Source organism: Hippoglossus hippoglossus, chromosome 11, assembly GCF_009819705.1.
Source record: "Hippoglossus hippoglossus isolate fHipHip1 chromosome 11, fHipHip1.pri, whole genome shotgun sequence".
Taxonomy (NCBI): domain Eukaryota; kingdom Metazoa; phylum Chordata; class Actinopteri; order Pleuronectiformes; family Pleuronectidae; genus Hippoglossus; species Hippoglossus hippoglossus.
Genome location: NC_047161.1, coordinates 11,005,599 through 11,025,585, shown reverse-complemented (window position 1 = coordinate 11,025,585; position 19,987 = coordinate 11,005,599). Strand labels below are relative to the sequence as shown.

The 19,987-nt window shown below is 43.0% G+C and overlaps 1 protein-coding gene and 1 long non-coding RNA gene across 2 annotated transcripts in view; one reads left to right on the top strand and one right to left on the bottom strand.

Moving 5' to 3' along the window:
• The window catches only part of LOC117770359, a 28,083-nt gene extending 16,529 nt beyond the window's left edge, over positions 1-11,554 (top strand). The window contains exons 2-3 of the long non-coding RNA XR_004615380.1: positions 3,552-3,555; positions 11,543-11,554. This is a non-coding gene — a long non-coding RNA (uncharacterized LOC117770359). The remainder of the gene's footprint in view (positions 1-3,551; positions 3,556-11,542) is intronic.
• On the bottom strand, positions 26-18,040 carry poc1bl (POC1 centriolar protein homolog B (Chlamydomonas), like). Its single transcript, XM_034599718.1, has 11 exons — positions 17,890-18,040; positions 13,381-13,832; positions 10,918-11,087; positions 9,057-9,246; positions 8,764-8,949; positions 8,567-8,684; positions 6,945-7,121; positions 5,390-5,521; positions 4,100-4,210; positions 1,960-2,112; positions 26-1,755 (listed from the first exon to the last, which is right to left on the bottom strand). The coding sequence occupies exons 2-11, from the start codon at positions 13,764-13,766 to the stop codon at positions 1,624-1,626; spliced, it is 1,755 nt and encodes a 584-aa protein (XP_034455609.1). The 5' UTR covers positions 13,767-13,832; positions 17,890-18,040; the 3' UTR covers positions 26-1,623.
• Between the last annotated feature and the right edge of the window lie 1,947 nt (positions 18,041-19,987).

Sequence of the window (19,987 nt, the reverse complement as noted above, 5' to 3'; positions counted from 1 at the left end):
AAAAACACACAACTGGACATTTGTGGTTAGTTTTTTTTTATTCTTTAAACCAGTCCCACAGCTGTAATCTCATTTGAATCATCCACCCATGTCAGCCCCCCTCCTCCTTGTGTCAAGTAATCATCATTGTTTTTGCATCATCAGTAGTTTTAGAGGTGCTTTACCACAGCGCCCCCCCCCCCCCCCCTTTGGTCCCTTATTTCAAACCTTATTTACAAAGGCAACACAACACAACAGCCATCTTACATGTTTACCCACTGTTTCCATTGACCGGTCTGAATAACCTTGTATTCATGAATTCAACAGAGACCAAATGTTGCTCGGCGATAAGCAGTCGTCGGCAAATAGAGCTGCTATTCAACCAGAACACGCCTCATCTCTATGTCCGTACATCCCAGTGGAAACACTGACGAGATCTTCATTAGAAAAAAGTGGAATAGAAGAAAAACACCAAACAGGAGTGTGTTTCTGGTGACATTTCAAGTACAGTTTACACACACAGGAGTCCAAACAAACACGCCAAGTTAAAAGATTAAATTAAACAGGTGCTTCCTTTAAGGCATCAAGTGCAGCAAGCCAGTGATGGTTCAGATTTTAAGCATTTAAAAATGCTCGGAGTACATTTGACGCCCACTGGCACGTTTCATTTCGGCACGGACAGGTTCTCCTAATGGGATCGCGGCCTCTCTAAGGCACATTGACAGACGAGTTCAGAGGGTCGTCTTCAGTTTACACAACAGGGAGGAATAGACTAACAACATTCCCGTCAACTAGCTGAGCCCTCGGGGGCAAATTGCGCTTTGTGCAAATTGCTTAATGAACGCTTCAAGTCTTGTTCAGGCAGCATTCTTGCATGAAACTGGCTCCACGGGTGAGAGATAGAATTGAGGAGCAGTGTAGTGTGACCACAACACTCCCTCGCTGTTTTCCTCTCACATGATGCGGCATGTAACGCTGCCGCTGACCTGACATTCCTGGCAAGACTTCTGCTTCTTTTTTTTCCTTCTCTCTTTTGGAGCAGCTCATTTTTTAATTGGCTATTTCTTTACAACTGAAGAAACAAGCATGACGATTTAACAATAATTCATTGCACATTAATTTAACGTTTTATAGTGCAGCACGATTCTGCATCTTTTTTTGCATCTAGTTTTCAAAGGGAACATCAATATCAATATTCAATATTCAATATCTTGAATATCGCTGGAAGGCACTTCTTCATGTGCTGGACAGTCGAACCAGTTTCACTGCTTTCAAGTTGTTGCAAACAAGACGATCGCGACACTTTCAAGTGTGCGCTGGATTCCATTTTGGTTGCAGAGGCACTTGAATGAAAGCTACTCAAAAGTTTAAGTCATGTTCTGCTGGCCTCCTTAAAAAGACCCACATTCTCCATCGCTCCACCACAATCTGCACCTGTTCAGTCATTCACACGGGTATAAAAGCTCTGAATCGGGTGAAATCATTGGCTTAAAGTGACTTTTCACCGTTCTGCATTCGCTCGTTATCCCCATTCAAATGGCGTGCAGCCCTGGAGTGCTGGGAGCAGCGGAGAAGACGTCCACTGTAGTAATTGCACTATGGTCAAAGAAGGTCACTTGAGGTTTTCTGCTGCCCTGTCGCCGTCTACCACTCAAACTTCCACTGCTGGTTCTGGTCTGCTGGGTTGCAGCTCTTCATCTGGATGTCTCCGCGGCCCTCTGACGTGCGGTAAGTTGTCACACATGTGTCGGAATGAGGGTGGTAGATGGTCCCGTCCTGTCAGGGTGAGAGGTGGAAATGAGTGTCCAATGAGTTCTATCGGTTGAGTGAGAGACGGCGTCTTTGTGTGTGTAAAGCTGCTTTCAGACATGCACTGAACTCCATGAACGTGTCTGAGCAGAGAGAATCTCCTGCTCCCAATTCTGTGGACATTCTTCAGTGTTCATGTCTGAAAACGGCTTAAATGTGGGCACAGCTTACCTTTCTGAACTCCCAGGTGATGCTGGGAGGCTTCAGCTCCCCATCACGAGGACAGTGCCTCATCCCGAGGGAGGTCTGTCCCTCGGGCACTTCGGCGCACAGCTCTGTCACCGAGTTGAAGCGGATCTCCTTCTGAGATGTGTACTCAAAGTACTGGAGAAGAAGAAAGACCTGGTTATGCGACTATCTGCTCTGGATTTCATTGTATTTGGACATTTCCTAGGAAAACAACCCAACAGGAAAAGCAGTGGTGACAAAGAGATGAAAAACAATGTTCTGCCTCCATGCCAGTTTTTTCACCACCTCTCTCTCCCTCTACCTTAATCTCTCTTTACTCAGAAAACAGTCCAACGAGAACAATTGTGCAGGTTGGCATGTTTTGTTTTTTTTCATCTGGGATTACAGGATGTTTTTCTCTTCCTCTGCTGTGGGATCAGGTCCTGGCTCTGGCATCGTAGCGTGCCATGTCTGCGTTGGTGCCGAGGGATCTCATCAGTAAAGATGGGGTCTTGGCACACTCAATCGACTCAGACCCAACCCCTCCCCTCCCCTCCGCTGGTGTCATTTCAACAGCTGGTCCACTGGGACAAAAGATGCAACAATCCCTGGGCTAGCCATTAAACGGAGGGTCAGGTAATCAATCTTCATTCTTCCCCATCCTTCTCATCTCATACATCTTTCAGGTGCATCGGGCCCTTAATGGTTGTTTCTAATAAAAGACTCACTCGAGGCCCCCGTGTCTGGCTTGAAACTTATTTACCCGCGGCTCTGCCATTCATTCGGCCGGCCAGGCTCATGTATCTTTCAAAATGGAACGCGGGTTGTTATGTGGGCCAGGGAAGAGGGAGCAGGAGGGAGGCAGTGCAGGGCCCTCAGGTTTGGGTTTCCGTGTGGGAGACATTCAAACATTGATTTTCAGTCACACATGGTGCTTTTTTTGTGGCAGGGGACACATGATGCGTCAGTGGGGTAATCATAGATATCAAGCAGGTCGGGGATTCTCAGAAAGAAGCTCTGCCTATTGCCAACATTAAATATACATCATCACAGACAAATAATCTGCTGCCTGCTCAACCATCCATCACTGCAGCTGGCAGGCGTTCAGTTAAAGAGCATCAGTGATTCCAGTGTTGGTTTCTGAAGGTTTCAAGAAGTTAAATTTAAGACTGTTTAAATTTAATGTCAAGTATCACAGATATGTACGGGAACTTTTAAGTTCCAAAAGGTGATGTATCTTTTAAAATACTTTGCACACAAGATGCAACTTGTGTGAATGAGATATTTACAAGATCATATCATGTGTCTTTTACAACTTCAGATGCCAGCAGACACCTTGATGGAGAAACCTCACCTGTATATGAATGTTATAATATTATGAAATTCTCTAACTTTTTCCCATAGGGTCATTATCTTATCTTATCTTTAGGGGCTCTGTAAATATGTAAGAACAACCATCTCTCAAAATTACTTCCACTTCCCCTTCACTAAAGATCAGGTGAAGTAGCCTCGTAGAGAATAACCCCAGAAACGTTACGAAACGTTATCTTATGAATTACAGACAGTATGTATTCATAGTCTTTTCCACAGCCAAGCTGAGTGCACTGAGATGACTTCTGACCTGCGTTTTATTACAACGCGCTAATATCACTGAGAAAGACACAGAGACATCACAAACTATGCATGCTGCCATAACATTTCTCTTAAAAAACGAATTTTAAAGAGGGACAGAAGTAGCGTTAACTGAATGTTAACATAATTAAGACCTACCTAAATGTATTTAAGACCAAGTATGTATTATTTTATCGTCTTTATTTAACATACTTTTTAAAGCCTAAAATTCAGATGATCAAATTTGAGACCGTCTAAAACCCTGTGGAAACCCTTTATATGTGGATGCAATACCAATCTTTGTATTTCCCCTTCATTACATTCAAGTCAGGCTGCTCGTGGCAGCAGGGAGGATTTTTCTGGTGTGAATCAACTCTGGCCGCTCGTTTTAGGGGTTATCAGAAATCGCTGACATTTTAAATTACATCTCCCACAAGGCCGGGGGAGGTTGCGAGATTGTGACAAGGGAGAATATGTGCCTGAGAGAGATGGACGAAGACAGAACAAACGAGGTGTGAAATGCTCAACGTACCTGGTTGCCTCCCTGGCCGTGGCAGCCGAACAGAGAGAGGTGGGCGCCGGTGGGATTGTGTTCTGGAGAGTTGTAGTCCAGACACTCAGAGTTTATCCCTAAACTACGCACCTGGTAAGAGCAGAGCAAAGAAATATCTATGAAAATTGAAAGGCTGCACTTTATTGATCGCTTGATGACGCTGCTCTGGGTTGGTTTTATTCTCGACAGGCAGGTCACACACAGAGCAGCACCACTGATGCAGATAGATTAAGTCGTCTGATTAAATGGCAAGAAACACACTCGACTTTGCGCTGTTGTTTGCTTATTTTCCACATCAACACACCTCTATTAAGAAATCAATATGATATTGATGAGCAATTTGGTCTTTTTCCCTGCTTTCATATCAAAACCCCAAATGTCTACCTTTACAGAAAGCTATATTTTCAAGTTATGTCATTGTGTTCATGCTGTAAATATTTACACAGGTGTCAATGTGGCAACATGATAAGATGGTGGATTTTCTTTGCCCATTCTGGCCTGAGAATTCTTTCGGGGATTTTCTTTTTTTTCTTGTTCCTACATTGTGGCGGATGATATATTCCACCAGGTGTTTGGATTGTAATGGTCTTGAGCGCCGTCCAAAAAGGGATTTAAAGCCTTTTGTTTGTCTTAGTCAAGCCTTCTCACAATCAACAGGGTTTTCCCACATCATGTGAAGAAAGACACAGCTCTCTCTTGTGCTGCTTTCAAACATGCGCTAAAGTCCAGAAATTGGAAGGGAAATTGAGGGAAATGTCCCGAAAATTCACAGTGAGCGAGTGAGTGAAGTGATGACGTTTCTAACATGGGACGGACACGAAACTGGAAGAAAACAAATATCTAAGGATGAAAAAGAGGTGTCATACACGTAGAAGAGACTGACGAAGATGTCCTCTCGGAAAGACAACAAGATTCGAGAGCTTTGGGCATTATGGACAGACGGCGGTGTCGATATGCTGTAAACACAAACGTGTGATTTATGCAGCGGAATGTATACGTCATGTCCTTCCTCCTGCACGCTCTACTGAGACGCCACCTCTTGTCTGAATGTTCCAGATATTTTCCTCTAGTTGTGAGCGTGTCTGACCGGGACACTGTCCTACTGTGTTCTTCGTATGTGAAAAAGGGAAAATCCCAGACCCAATTTTCTGGACTTTCTCCATTCATGTCTAAAAAGAGCTTTTGTGACTTTAGAATCTTAGATCAGAAAAGATTAAACACTGATGCTGAGGTTTGTTCATATAACAGATATGGACAGCAGACACTCACAGCCCCGTGCCAGCCCTCCCTGTCCTCAGGCACATGTAGGTCAGGGTAGATGTTCTTCAGGTACCAGTCAAAACTGTTGCACTTCAGCCTCCCCCTCAGCAGCAGCCGCCCTGAGATGTCCCCGTAGTTTTCCTGTGAAATGAGCACAATCTATAAGTCCTCTTTCCAGAGAAGTGAGTGGAAACGGATCCACCTCAGTGCCCTGACAACATCACCTCATCACCATCGGTCTTTCCACTTCGCTCATTACACACACACTATTTGTTTTTAGATTATAATGATTAAATATCACTTGTACTGAAAGCAAATATCTACATCCTGGATATGACTGCCAAATCCTATACGATTGGCATGACATAACAAGGACGTGCAACGGGCTGGATCGGTTACACCTATTGTGCATACTTGAACATTTTAGATAACTGTGTTTGCTGAGGTGGAGAACTCTGCACCGCCTGAGGGTGGGACATACACACAGGGTCTCAAGGAACACGAGCGACTATGGCTCTGCAGGTAGAACAGGTTGATGGTTCAATCACAGGCTCCACATGTTTAAGTGTCCTTGGGCAAGACACTAAGGCCCTAATGGCCCCGATTGCGGTGCCATTATTGAGTGAATAGGATGAGTCACAGTTTTGTAAATGAGTGCATTTACTATTTATTGTTTCAGTCCCAAACTCAGCTCCAGCCAGTCTTTCTAGATCAGACCAAAGGTCTTCGCACACCCACATACATTATAAAGTCATATGTATTTTTTTAACGTGTGTCAATTTCGGACGAAAAATACAGACTTGGTGAGCTAAGACCTTAATGCAGAGAAATTCTCCAATAAACAAGTCACTATTATTTTAATAACCTTTTATGAAAACTCTTAATTAAATCTGGTGATGTTGTCTGGCAGTGCTGTGTTCAATCTCCCCCTGACCAAGTAATTTATTGTTTGATCAAAGATCCCTGACATTAATAATGTAGTTTTTTTCAGATAGGTGAAACTGAGATACATGAATATTTGATGATGCTCAAACACTCAGAACCTGATAGGAACGACACACACACTCACACATACACCTGATCCAGGCATAAAGGCAGCGTTTAATCATATGCTGACAGGTGAATCGTGTCCTATGAAACATTTAACATCAAAAGGTAAGTCGCTCTTTGCAGCATATTAACATGCTACTGCTTGGAGGAGAATTTCATCACTGAAAGGCTTTGGTTCGACACCAGCTGGATGAAAAACAAGCATGTAAGAGGCAGAGTAAAGCTATTTTCAGACATGAACTGGGTCCGCACATTTTGTGGAATTTGCATTTCACATATGAAGATTGCAGCCACGTGCTTTTGTTTATTGCACATCAACCGGTGACTGCCCTTATCGTCAAAAGCTCTCGAATCTTGTTGTCTTGTGCGGACTTCAGTGCATGTCTGAAAGGCTTTAGTTTACAACTAAGACAGAGCTCAGTGCTGGTAAATGTACTATCCTAAGATCAGCATCCCAACCAGCAACACATCAGCAAAATGTTTAGAAACATGGTTCAGCTGATTTGTGTCCTACCTTTTTGGCTGGTGGATTCCTGTTGTAGAAGTGTTGTTTATAAGAGTCCATCCAAACCTCTGCGGCTCGCACAGTATTCTGGAGGAAGTTGGGCCGAGCATAAGGGGCCTTTTTGGGGAAAACATGACCCACGTGAGAGCACGGGTGAATCTCCAGGCTGCCCCCACACTGCCACACCTGAGGGAATAAAACACATGATATAAACACGAATGTGATGCTTTTATTAATATTCCTGGCCATTTTATACATAAATATATCTATACATATGCACATATATACAAACACTATGATCAGAGGACCAGTAGCTGCATCAATATGTTTATCATTAACCTGCTACCTTTTAAATTATTCACCACATGTTGAAGTGCTGAACTTAGGCACTTACTCACTTTACTGCAGGTGTTTATGACTTTGTCCGTCATTCCACTACAATCATTGACTTACATGCAAATAAACTGGTAGATCACTTGTAAGTTGCCAATACTAACTTTTTCAAATAGACGTTATTAGATATAAGTCGGTCTGGGGATCTGTCCTCGTGCAAATTATACTTTTATCATATTTTTGTTTGTACCTACAGAAGCATAAATCCTTCCTTTAAGGAGATTACAAACCTTAATCTGAATAAAATTATAATATTTGTGTCGACTGATGCTGTGTTAGAAATCCTCTTTAAATAACGGACAAAGCCGACTGCGCTTCAATCTCACCGTGTAAATCCCTCCCTTTTAGTCGTGAGTCATACAACTTCAAGTGAATGTGGCTGATTTATGGCATCAATTTGCATTGTGTAATTGCTTGTTCTCACACCTTGTAAAATAAGCAAGCAACACCCTTACATAATGAAAGCTTGTTAAAAAGGTATTTCTTAATACTTGGCTGAGCCTCGTTCCAGTTACACAGGGCAAAAATCATTGTCATATATCCACAGCCATTACCATGACAGTCGTTTACATCTTAATTCAGGCATTTCACTCGCCAACAAAACAGACTCTAAACCAAATCCACTAAACATTAATTATTCATGTAAAAAGTCCCAGTGGGAGGCATTTTTATGTCCACACACCCCTCAGGGGAACAGCCCATCCGCCCTCACACTGCAGCCACACACACACACACACGCACACGCACACACGCACACACGCTGATGCATGCTCTTGCTGCAAACTCACACAGAGTATAATCTGTGCCAATTTGATTGACGCAAACAAGTGAAAAGCAACACCAACGTCTCAACAAGGGATCAGCCAATAGGAGGGCGCAGTTTCAGATGTCATGGCCGACTGAGATCTGACACTGACAAGTGTCTCTCTCTCATCATCCACCCACTGACTGTGAGCTTGTTAGCTGGACACAACAAATGATCAGGTGCAAACACTATGAACTAAAGATTCCCTTTGGTAATGAGATGCCAAAAAACCTAATTTATCAATCTTTCTGTTTTCTTTTCATACTACAGTAAAAAAAAAAGAAAAGCAGAGTGAACTGATGGTCGGTCTGTAAGAGGTTTTGATAGATTTTTGGTTAGACTAGTCACTCTTTCCCAACATCTTTAAAAACCACACTCTGGTTGTAAATTACTACATGTCCTGCGGTCCTCACTGACGGAAAACTGAACTCACTCTGAAGGAGAGCTCCAGGTTTTCGCCTCCCCACACCTCCATGCCCATGTCATATGTGCCCAGGTACTCAAAGTAAGCCTTGCTCACGGCGAATAATCCACCTGCCATTGTTGGGGATCTGGAAGAAATTTAAGGAAATTAAAGGCCAAAATCTTCAAAAAGTGTGTAAGAACCTGTCTGAAGTATCCAACCATCACCTGATGGGGTCAATGCGAGAGTTGCGCCTCTTGCGTTCCACTTCAGGGACCGAGTGCCACTGAAAGGTGAGTCTCCAGTCAAATCCTCCAATCATTGGCTCGTCTGTTTGCATGTAGAACTCAAACGTGTTCCAGTCAATGGTGTCGATCACAGGGCACACAATGGTGCTGGCATTCTCGCCGATCCTTAACACAGCACAGAGAGAACAGACTCAAACACAAAACTCTGATATAGTCTTTTTAGTCTTGCTTTCCTGGTGTTTGTTGTGTTCTGACTGATCTGGTCAACCCACCTTTCCAGGAGAGGCTCAATCCAGCCAGGGACGCACTCACAATGGCAATCGAGAAATGTCAGTACATCACCCGTGGCGTAGGTGGCGCCGATGAGACGTGCCCGGACCAGCCCTTCTCTTTTGTTGGTCCGGATGAGCCGCACACGGTTCAGATCACTGATGTAATCAGCTAGTTGGGATTTCAGGTATGCTATTTTTCATAATAACAAAAAACACACATACACACAATGTCATGATTTGTAACATTTAGCTTTGTTATTTCCTCTTCCCACATTTAACTTTAAAGCTGCTTTAAATTATGTTTGGCCACTAGAGGGCAGAAAAACACAGAAACAAGTTGATTCCAAATCCAGCAGTCACAAATATTTAAATCTGTTAACAGCACTGTTACGTGAGCTCTCACACGCTCTGTGACAAACACTCGCACGTCAAATTGAAACGAAGCATCCAGACAGGCATGGAATGCACAATGGAGGAAAGCTGCATCACTGAAACCCATTTTCGAGTCAAGCAGGTATGTTGGGTGTGTTTGTCAGGTAGGTTGTTGAATGTAGGGAGTGAAAACAACAACAACAAAAGAAATCTGAGCTTATTTAGTTAGACAAGCGAAAAGAGGCTCAGAGGCTGAAGAGTCAAGTTAATGTTTCTGTGATTTCAGGAAATGTGAGTTGAGGGATTTGATTCAGTGCCAGTAAAAATATTGATTAATGCATCTCTAATCATTTGCTCACACTAAAACCTTTGCTGATGAATGGATTAATTTCATTGTTACCTAAACCCCACTGTCAGATGAGTCATGGTAACACATCTTTCATCATCTGAAGGACGACAGAGGTCAAAACGAGGCTTGGTATGTCAGACCCTGTTCTACCAGCTTGGAAGCATGGGAGAGCTGTCTGTCCTCCAGTCGCTGTCTGTCTGCTGTAACCCTTCTGGTTGGTGGCATTTCCAACATTCCATTTGGTCGCGGTGGTTAGAGGAGAGGAAATGATGTCATGGCAGCTCAGCGCTCACTGAAGTCATCGTTATGGTGTAATGTCTCCGATACACACACAGACGAGACAAGCTGGGACTGAACACTAGTTCCATTAAGATGGACGGACAGTTTCTGAGACAAAGTCGTATCGCTCTGGGTGTTAACAGAAATAAGATGACGTCCCATTTGCCGACAGGATGGTAAGATGCAAAAAGTTCACAAAGAGCTAGTGAGTGGACCTATGAGTCAAGACTTTTACTATTACTATTCCAAAGGTCAAACTTTTGTAATAAAGGTGCCGACACTGAGCAGAAACATTTCAGACTCAAGAATGACATTTCAAATTCTCTCTCACACACACAATGATGGTATTGAACCAAAGTTGACCCTCATAACTATAGATAGGCGCGCGCACACACACACACAGTGAGAAAAACAAGCAATTTTTTTAATTATTGCTTGGCCTAAACTTACTTATTTCTAATACTGATTGTCGCCTTTTTTTTACTAAAAATCCATGTATTTTGATGACCTTTTAATAAAAAAATAAAAAGCCAACCGTCTCCAGTACGTGCTGTTACTCATCAGTTTGTCTAATAATTAAAGGAATGTGTCCTAACTAGTTTCTTGGAATGTTTTCCAAAGGACATCAAGGGGCACTACAAATTAACTGCTCAATAAATAGAATTTATTTTTCTATTTATAGCAGAGCCCTACTTAACTTTGTTCACTGTCCAAGCCACAAAATCTGAGGTTTGGTTTCTTTGCTAAAGGCCATGTTCTCTTTTGTTTCTGCGCTTTTAAGTTTGTTTCCTCTTCTGTCAGGTTTGCTTTTAACAGAGAATAATAACACATTGGTTTATATATTCTTGCCGAGTGTCAAACCTCGGTCACTGTAGTCATCGATGAGAATGATCTCTTTCAACAGGATGGCGGGCACGGTCTCCAGCACGCTGTGGATGGTCCTCAGCAGGGTGGACCAGGCCTCGTTGTAGAAGGCGATGATCACAGAGGTGGTGGGCAAGCGACGGTGGTCAAACTTCTTAGTGCGGCATCTGAGGTATGTTTGTGGGGGTGGGGTTAGGAGGAGGGAGAGACAGGGTTTGCATGAGAAAAAGTACACATGTAGGGTACAGATCTACTTAAACGAAGAAAAAGTGAGGAAACAAATATAGCTCACAGAAAAGACTCAAAGCCAGGCAAATGGCTTGTGCATATGGCCGGAAAAACCTGAGCAACTACTGAGGCGAGAGGAGGTGTCTGGTCTTAATCCAGATGGCAGTCATTAAAACGATAAAGAGCCACAGAAATATGGATGGGGGTAGGGAGGGTATCGCACCAATGAGCAACATACCACAGCAGTGCTCTGGGAGCGACGACAGAAACTTAGGCAAACAGAAGAAAAAAAAAAGAGCAGAACAGAAGGGAAGGGGAAAATTTAAACTGGAAAAACTGGACAAAATGCAAAGAAATGATTTGCTGGAATGAGAACAAAGCGAGGAAAGGAGAGATGGCAAAGTTTTTTTCCCCTTTCTGTAGGCTGTGTTTTTGTGAATCAGTGTGTTAAACACTGAGTGTGTGAACGCTGGCACAAGCTGAATGACTTCTGGATGTTTTGCAGCCGGAGGCTCAAACCACAACTATGACACAGTTGGAAGTTTGTTGGTATTACAACAAATACGCAACGCCCCGCAATTCGTCATAACCAATCAAACAAGCCATTTTTCTTGCTGTCAACAGCTCTTGTGTTTACTGCGTTTCATGGTGGAAAGAAGCAGTCCACAGTGACTCTCTCGAGAGGAAACTGATGTTATTATGAAGTAAGCGCACACACGTTTGCTTACATTGTTGCTAGGTATAAAGCCAAACAGAAACACTGGTGCACTCGGGTCAGCCTGACAACAGGAAGATGCTTCCACATCTAAAAACTAACTACTGCGCGCAGCGCAGCGCAGCGCACCACTGTGTCTTGTGTCATGCACCTGCATCACGATGTGAGCACAAAGACAGTGAAGGACATGACTTCCTTGACACCCCCTGACATGCTCCTAATTGCTGCTGGGTCCCAATTTGTGGGCTGTCACCGAGCAACAGAGCTGCAGTTTGGACACGATGAGCAAGTTTGAATGCCTTTTATTATTTTAAGATGTGTACCATTAGCTGGTTAGTTGAGTTGAATCCCTACATTTATTTTTAAAGGTCTAAGCATCAGACGTCTCATTGCTTTGAAAAACATTGCTGAGAAATAAACCCTGGGATAGGTTGGCCTGAGAAGGATCCAGCTGTTGGAGCCTTTGCTGCTCCGTGGTTGAAAGGTCACATTAGCACTTATGTCAAGATCACAGCCGGTGAAACTCCAAAAGGGAAAGGAGAAAAATATGCACTCGTCAAAAAATGACACTGTGTCATTGCACGACCCATCATGCTCCGTCACACAGTGAGCGGTAGTCTGCATGGAGGAATGATTCTGTCAAATCACAGAATACCATAATTCCATTATGCTGCAGCCTGATATTTACGTTATCTTTGGATAAGCACAGGGTTTGACTTTCCACCTTCCAGGCAGATTCCTCAGCGTAGTGAGAACATCAAAGCGTCTTATCGGTCTATCTCTGAATATGCAGCCGTGTTGCAAAAAACAATATTTTCTTCTTTTCTGGTATCGCATCAGATTCATTTTTCATCCATTTATTTTGTGTCAGTAGGTTAAAGTCTATTTAAAACATGTTATCATGGCTTTCTTAATGTCTTCCTAAGGGTTGTTCATGGATGTGATCATAAATCCACTGCTTAAAGAGAAAGCGATGCTTCCCTGTTACACTCCACAGCGCATAAAACAAACACATGGTCGTTACACACACAAATGATGGTTCTCACCACACTGACAGAAACCACATCTGGGTTTCATTAGGACGAGAGCCAGTGAGACATGAAGACCTACTAATAAAAAAGACATCATACTCTGTGTCTCATCACAGGCAACAACTCTGGGTGGAAATAAATCCATTCAGGCACAGAGCTGCTTACACCGACTTCAATAAGCCGCGCAATGCATCATGAGCCTTCATCTTTGTTTCGGACTGTCATTGGAAAACTGATTCCAGTAAAGAGCTCAACTTAATCTCTATTGAGTCATTTATCCCCGACACAGCTGCAGCACAGCTATCAGCTCCATGCAGCGTGCGGGGCCAGAGATACATATATGTTTTGGCTGAAGCCTCAAAGAAAACAGCGGGCAATAAAAAAAAAACTGATGTGCTGAAAAACAATTTTAGTCAACTGACCATCGCAGCCTATTATTCATTAGGTGGTCACTTATTTTAAGGATCCAGTTTTCCTTCTACTCACTCATTCATCCTTTGGTCCTGGATATGCCGATGGAGGGAAATCTTGTCACTGACATAGATATTGATAGCGTAGCTCTCGACAGAGTCCTGCTCCTGTTTCTTTTCTTCAGCACTGAGGGTGAGGTGTGTGGCCCGGCCCCACTCCCCTGGCGCATTGCTGTCGGGTGCCGACTTAATGTAGAGAGGCCTCGCCAGCTGCCCATCATTCCTGCTCTCCTCTATGGCGAGCTGTCGTACTGCAAGTTTGTGCTCCTCGTCCTCCTCTTGATCCGAAGAGGGGGGGGGGGGAGAGGAGGGTGCCAACAAAACGTAGCCCAGCCACAGTAGCCAGAGCAGGAAGCCGGCCTTGGCCAGCAATCGTAATTTTCGAGAACAACGGCCCCTCATGACGGAGAGTCCCAGGGAGGCACCGTGACTGGCGGAGTGTCAGCGTGCCCTGCAGGACACAAGCCTCTGGAGAACAGAAAAAGACAGTGGGTTAGACAAAAAAACGAATTTTTTATAATCACATGTAAGACACAGAAACACAAGTGTAGGCCTTACAAGACAAACTAGACTGCCCTGCAAATGTATGCCTCCACCCACCAGTGCAGTTTCAATCTCCTTTTTTTTTTTTCTATTCGAGGTTGCTGTGACCTTTTACTTTTGACCACATGTATCTAATCAGTTCATCTTTGTGTCCAAGCGAACGTTTGTACCAAATCTGAAAGGATTCCCTGGAGCTGTTCATGAGAATTCGCCTTCACAAGGTTAAAGAATATGTTTTGTGAGGTCAAGGTGCTCTTAAACTTTGACGATTGACCACCAAAATCGAATCAGTTCATCCTCAACTGAAACTTTGTACCAAATTGGAAGATAATCCCTCGAAGGCTGAATTGAGAGATTGTCCATCCAATCAAATCCAGTAACTATCACAAAAGGAGAGCTGCAAGAGTAAACTCCTACAATCAGAACAAGGCGAGTAAACCTGATTAACTTGATAAACCTGTCATCCAACTTAACACTAGCTACAGAAAGAAAGAGTTGGACCCCATATAAACAAGTGCCCTGAGGACACAGCTCCAGTTTGACCAGGCCAGCAATAAGCAACACCGACACCATACACATAATCGCATGCAGGGCTGCATTAAGATCCTCATTACATTCAAAATTCATAGATGTGCAAGAGGCCAAATTATGGCTTTCAGTGCAGTAATGTGCTGAATAAATTGAGTCTGGGATGCCCTCCGATGAGAGCTGTGTTAACCCTTAACTTCATCACGACGCTGCGGTTTTAGTCACACGGCGTCACAGCGAGACTTCAATAAGGAGCAGTTCCAACCAGACGGTGCTGCCGAGCTGTGGCAGACTTTTAAATGTCACGTGTGGTTTCTGATCAGTCGTGTCAGCATCCTCACTGCGAAAACTTTGGAGGCCTCAAGTCCTGCATACAAAAGCTCATATCAGATGTTTTTGTTCCCCCTTAGAAGTACTAGTTTTAGCTACGTCTAAAATATTGAGTGGAACAATCAGACGTGATGTAGCGTGTTTTCAGTCAAGCTTTGTCCCATCACATAATGCCAAAATGTATTTTTATCAATTTAGCATAATGTTCTATAGCAAGCTCGGCTCTTGCACAACTCCTCTACATCAAAGCCAATGCGTAGTTACAAAAAAACAGTAATGAGTCAGGTCTCAGGAAGCCTTTTGTTGGGATTCACATTATGAATCAGGCCCTTTTGAAGGCTTCCTTATTTTAGGATTTCCATTGTTTTCCACTGAACCAAAAATAGAGATTAACCAAAGACCATTGTGGAATATTTGCACAAGGACAGATCCCTTTTTGACTTAAAACAGGATTAGCCGAGGTTTGTGGATACACACGGTAAGCAATTTAGTTATTCATGGCTGACAGGTCGACGTAGCGTGTCAGAATTCGAAAGAGGGCTGCAGTAAAAACAGAGCACTTTGCTTTATTGACACTGAAGTGAATGTAATCACATAATTGTGGCACATAAATATTAGAGCAGAGTGCCATTTACACTAGTTCCAGACAGGCTTAGCAGCAGCACTGACGCAGGCAGACACACACACACATGCAGTCCTTCCACTTCCTCACATCAGAGCCCAATTATGGTTATTTCCCTCTTCTGCAAAAAACGGTTAATTCTGGGAACAATTTGATTTTGCTGCTGCTGAGAACAGACAACAAAACAGAAAACAGCATTAGTGCATTAGCAGAGCCTGTGTGTGTGTAGTACTAAGTCTGAGGGAACGCAATCTCCACCGAGAGTCCTTCAAAGCAGCGGCAGCAGCAGGAGCAGCACAGCCCTTTCACTCCAGTCTGGGCTCTAGCCAGAAGACTGAAGGGAGTCCTGAGGTTACAAAATGGAGACGCCTGGAGACAAAACCCCCTTTTACTGGTTTACCATCACACCTTCCTCTCTCTCTGAATCTGATAGCCTTACTAGGAAGCCGTTTGGAACGAGCAGCAGGGGACATGGGGGTGGGGGGGCTGAGATGCAGCTTAAATCCTGCCCCACTTTTTTGGCTGACAAACGAAATAAAAAAAAGACGACAAAGAAGGCGAGGGGATAAGATTTGCTTTTGCTTCCCCAGCTGCAATCTGCTGTGCGTGTCTCTCCACGTCACCCTGACATGATCAACGATGATGCTGTGCGTCACTTGATCCTCAGCACTGAGGTGGCACAGGAGGAAGAAAATTGCTCTCCATGGTTAGACTGGAATGAACAGTGTGCACTGCACACACAACAATACATGGCTCATTTCCTCATCAGCCGGTCAAGAGAGGAGGACAAATAACTGTAAGCGTGGAGCAGGTTACACAAGCTGCAGCTTCAAACAAGTAAAGTGAGTTTTCACCATTAACCAGCTGACTCTTTTCAGAACGTAAACGACCTGGAGAGACTGGATCGCTGACATTCTTCTACAACACTAACAGCTCTGTGATGATTAGAATTTTTTGGTAAGTTTGTTTGTAAGCAAGATTACACAAATTTCTAAATGAACGAATTTCCCCCGAAACCTGGTGGAAGGATGTGGTATGTGTCAGGAAAGAACCTTTTTAATTTGGGTGCAGATCCAGACATTTTTTTTTAAAATCACTTTAACGTTGCCAGATAGGACAACTGGTTTCTCAAGAAGTGAAACCACCGAAGAACATGATCTGAACTCGGGTCCTGGGTTTTTCTGGGGTCATTTTAAGAGTTTCACCACCATTACCAGAAATCTGATATTACAGAGGGATTATTAAAATGTTATGTTTCAGAAATATATTGAGTTTGCCACTATGATATATATGGGGAAAAAAATTAATAGGACTTACATATAGGAATCATCGCAATCTAATTATAATCAATGGCAATACAAATCTATATATAGCATACATTGCTTATGCAGTGTGAAGACATGGTGAGGAGACATAACTATATATACGTTTTAATGTTCTTTCTCAGATTTATAGTGTTTGTCATTCTCTGCTCATAAAGAAGCGTTTAAGACTTAAAGAATTTAAAGAAAAGAGAAATAATAATGTGACATTTATCCTGATGATATAAATATTGACTGAAATCCACATTTTGATCTTGAAATAACACACGGCCTTATTGCCCAGCTCTAGGAGGAGCCAGGCCATGATGTTGAATAGAGATTTGAAATGTAAAAGAACTAATAATGCTCGTCTTTTTTTTTCTGCTTCACATGAAAGTAAAAGTAAAACCTGGTGTTTTCCACACAGCTGATGAAATGTACGTCCCACTTGTTTGTAATATTCTGGGGTTAACTTTAATATTTGAATTTATCTGGGGATTCTTCTTCTTGCACTATTAATCCTTTATTTACTTTAGTTAAAGACACATCTCTTCAGGCCTTCTTCTGGAGTTGAGAGCGTTGTTATCCCAGCAGATTGTTATTTTATTTTCTTTAGTATTATGCTATATTACGTATTGCTGTTTTCTTGTTATAGTTTTTCCCAGGTTGTTTTAAATGTGCTACATAAATAAAGTTGACATGGACATTTCACTGCACGTTTTACAACTTTTATCTCTGTGCATGTGACAAACACAAAACCTTGAATCCATCTCTTTCTGTCGCTTTCTCTCTGATGAACTAAAACTTTTTTGCGCGGGGGGGGGGGGGGGATCAAACAACAACACCACCCCCACAGCAACAGGTCTCCTCATCTGTCAAACTCCATCAGATCACAGTGACTCCTGCAGAGACGGTGACATCTTGATCCCCCAACGAGCGTCGCTTCGAATCCTCACATTAACGCAACAGATCTCAAACTTTACACGAGCGGCTGGACAACGTCTTCCTCCACCATGCGCGGATGTTAGCGTCGCTGTCAAACACCGGTTCACTTCCCTGGTGACGAGTCGGAAACGCGAAGTGACTGCTCGACATTGGACGCGACGTGGTAACGCGGCGTGGCGGCAACTTAAGCTCGTTTCTCTGTGACTGGCGTTAAAAAATGGTGGCGTTAGCTCGTTCGTGTTAGCGAAGACTTTACCTCCGGGAGAAGTTACATGCCTCGGCCAGTGTCTGAGGTCTCTGGGGCCGCTGTTCGTCAGCCGGGCTGCGGTTCGTCCTCCTCTCCAAACCTCTGGCTTGCAGATGTCAGCGTCCCCACATCTTCCTCCTCCTCCTCCTCCTCCTCCTCCTCCACGTTGGGCTCCGCATCAAGGGAACCAGGGGAAACTACACAGGTTCCGGTACAGCCTTTCATAATAAAAGCCCGACAAAGAATAAAAGGCGACAAAGTAGAAATTGTAACTACTACTACTACTACTAATTATTATAATTATTGTTTTGTAGCTTAGCTTTTTTAAAGATTTTATCAATTTATTTTATTTTATTAATTTATCATATTAATTTATTATTCCAATTCATGCATGCAGAAGCTTTATTGCTAACATTATTTGATGGCCAATATTACAAATTAAAAGCCCTGTGTCATTTACATTAGCTGACTAATGCTCTTTCTTAATTAAACTGACGTCTCGGTTATTACAATTAATTGTTAATTTTAATTTTAATTGTATCCGTTTATTTTTTAGAAGATTAGGAAGATTGTGTTTTACAGGGAAATTATTTTTAAAAGTTACTATAAGAGAAACAAAGAGAAAATAAACTCAACTGCACTGTACTTCCGTTTGTGAGTGATCCTCCGCAGTCAGCTTGACTCTCTCTTCTGGCCTCTGAGCTGTAATTTGTTCCTCCTGCGATCTGCCCCCATCTGTAATATGGTAATTGACCCTGTAACTGGTTTTAACGGCTTATTCCATCACAGTGTTCTTAAAGACCAACATTAACTTTACCTCTGAAGTGTTGAAGTGGAACATGAAAACTGACAGAGGGGAGATTCTGATAAGTTTAAAATGAACAAAAACTAAAATATTAGGGATATCCACAGTTGTAGAAGGAGACTGTGAGTGTCTGTGGTCTGGTTTGATTTAAAATAATGTGTTATGATCGTAATCATGAACTTATCTGAAGTTATTTTTTAAACTCCACAGCTACTAAAACACCCGGCCTCTCCTATCAGAGCTGACAACATGAACTAAGTGACCTTTGGTCTGTAGTTATTCAAAGACACTGTGTCCGCCCTGTAAAGACACGTGGACTGCCAACATACAACATTTTCAATAATTCTCCCAATTCATCTGACAAATGAAGCTTGAGACATTTCTTATTTCATTTTCAAGACGACAGATTTTTTTTGGGACGTGTTGAATGAGGCATGTGTGGATGAGTTTCAGATTTTGAAGTCTTTTCGAATAAAAGATTTATTGGAGTGTGTTTATGGCTTTACTTGAGCTCAGGTTCGATTTGAGAGAATTGAAAGTCACAAAGTGTCTTGATGTTCACAGGGATGATGAAAGGATCTATTCGACCGCTGCATGAATGGACAATGTGTCACACACACACACACACACACACACACACACACACACACACACACACACACACACACACACACACACTCACACATATATTTACACACACACACACACACGCACATGCAGCCTTTCCCTCTGTGTTTGCCATTATATGCTGGGTTTGTTTTCCCAGAGTCTTCAGGTCCTGCTCAGGCCGGACCTCGCTTGCCCCCAGAGTGTGCATTGCGTTCATGCGGCCTGTTGTTAGGCTGGCACCTGCACCACTTGGTCACTCGCCAACATCTTTTATCCCCTCCCTCCCTCTCTCTCTCTCTCTCTCTCCTTCTCCTTTTCTTCTCCCCAGTTTAAACCAATTGACACCTCTCTCTATGAGGCTGATGTGCTTTCATCCGGAACTGAAGAGGGTCCCATTTCCATGATAGGGATCTGGGGGCTTTCATGGCTACAAGGAGGGCTCTTGTAAGTCTTTGCGTTTCAACCTTTCCCTGATTCAAAAGCATTTATTGGTTTTCTAACGTGACATCGTTCTCACATTATTGTCAAAACCCTTTAAGAATGAAGAACTGTTTTATTTTTCCCATCATGGAGGAACAGCAGATTTGCTTATACATTAAAAGCAACACTTTTTTCTAACCCACATGTGGATTTCTGTTAGAGCCGAAGGGTAACCCAGGATTCTTTCTTACCAAGTTGTGCCAAAATAAAAAA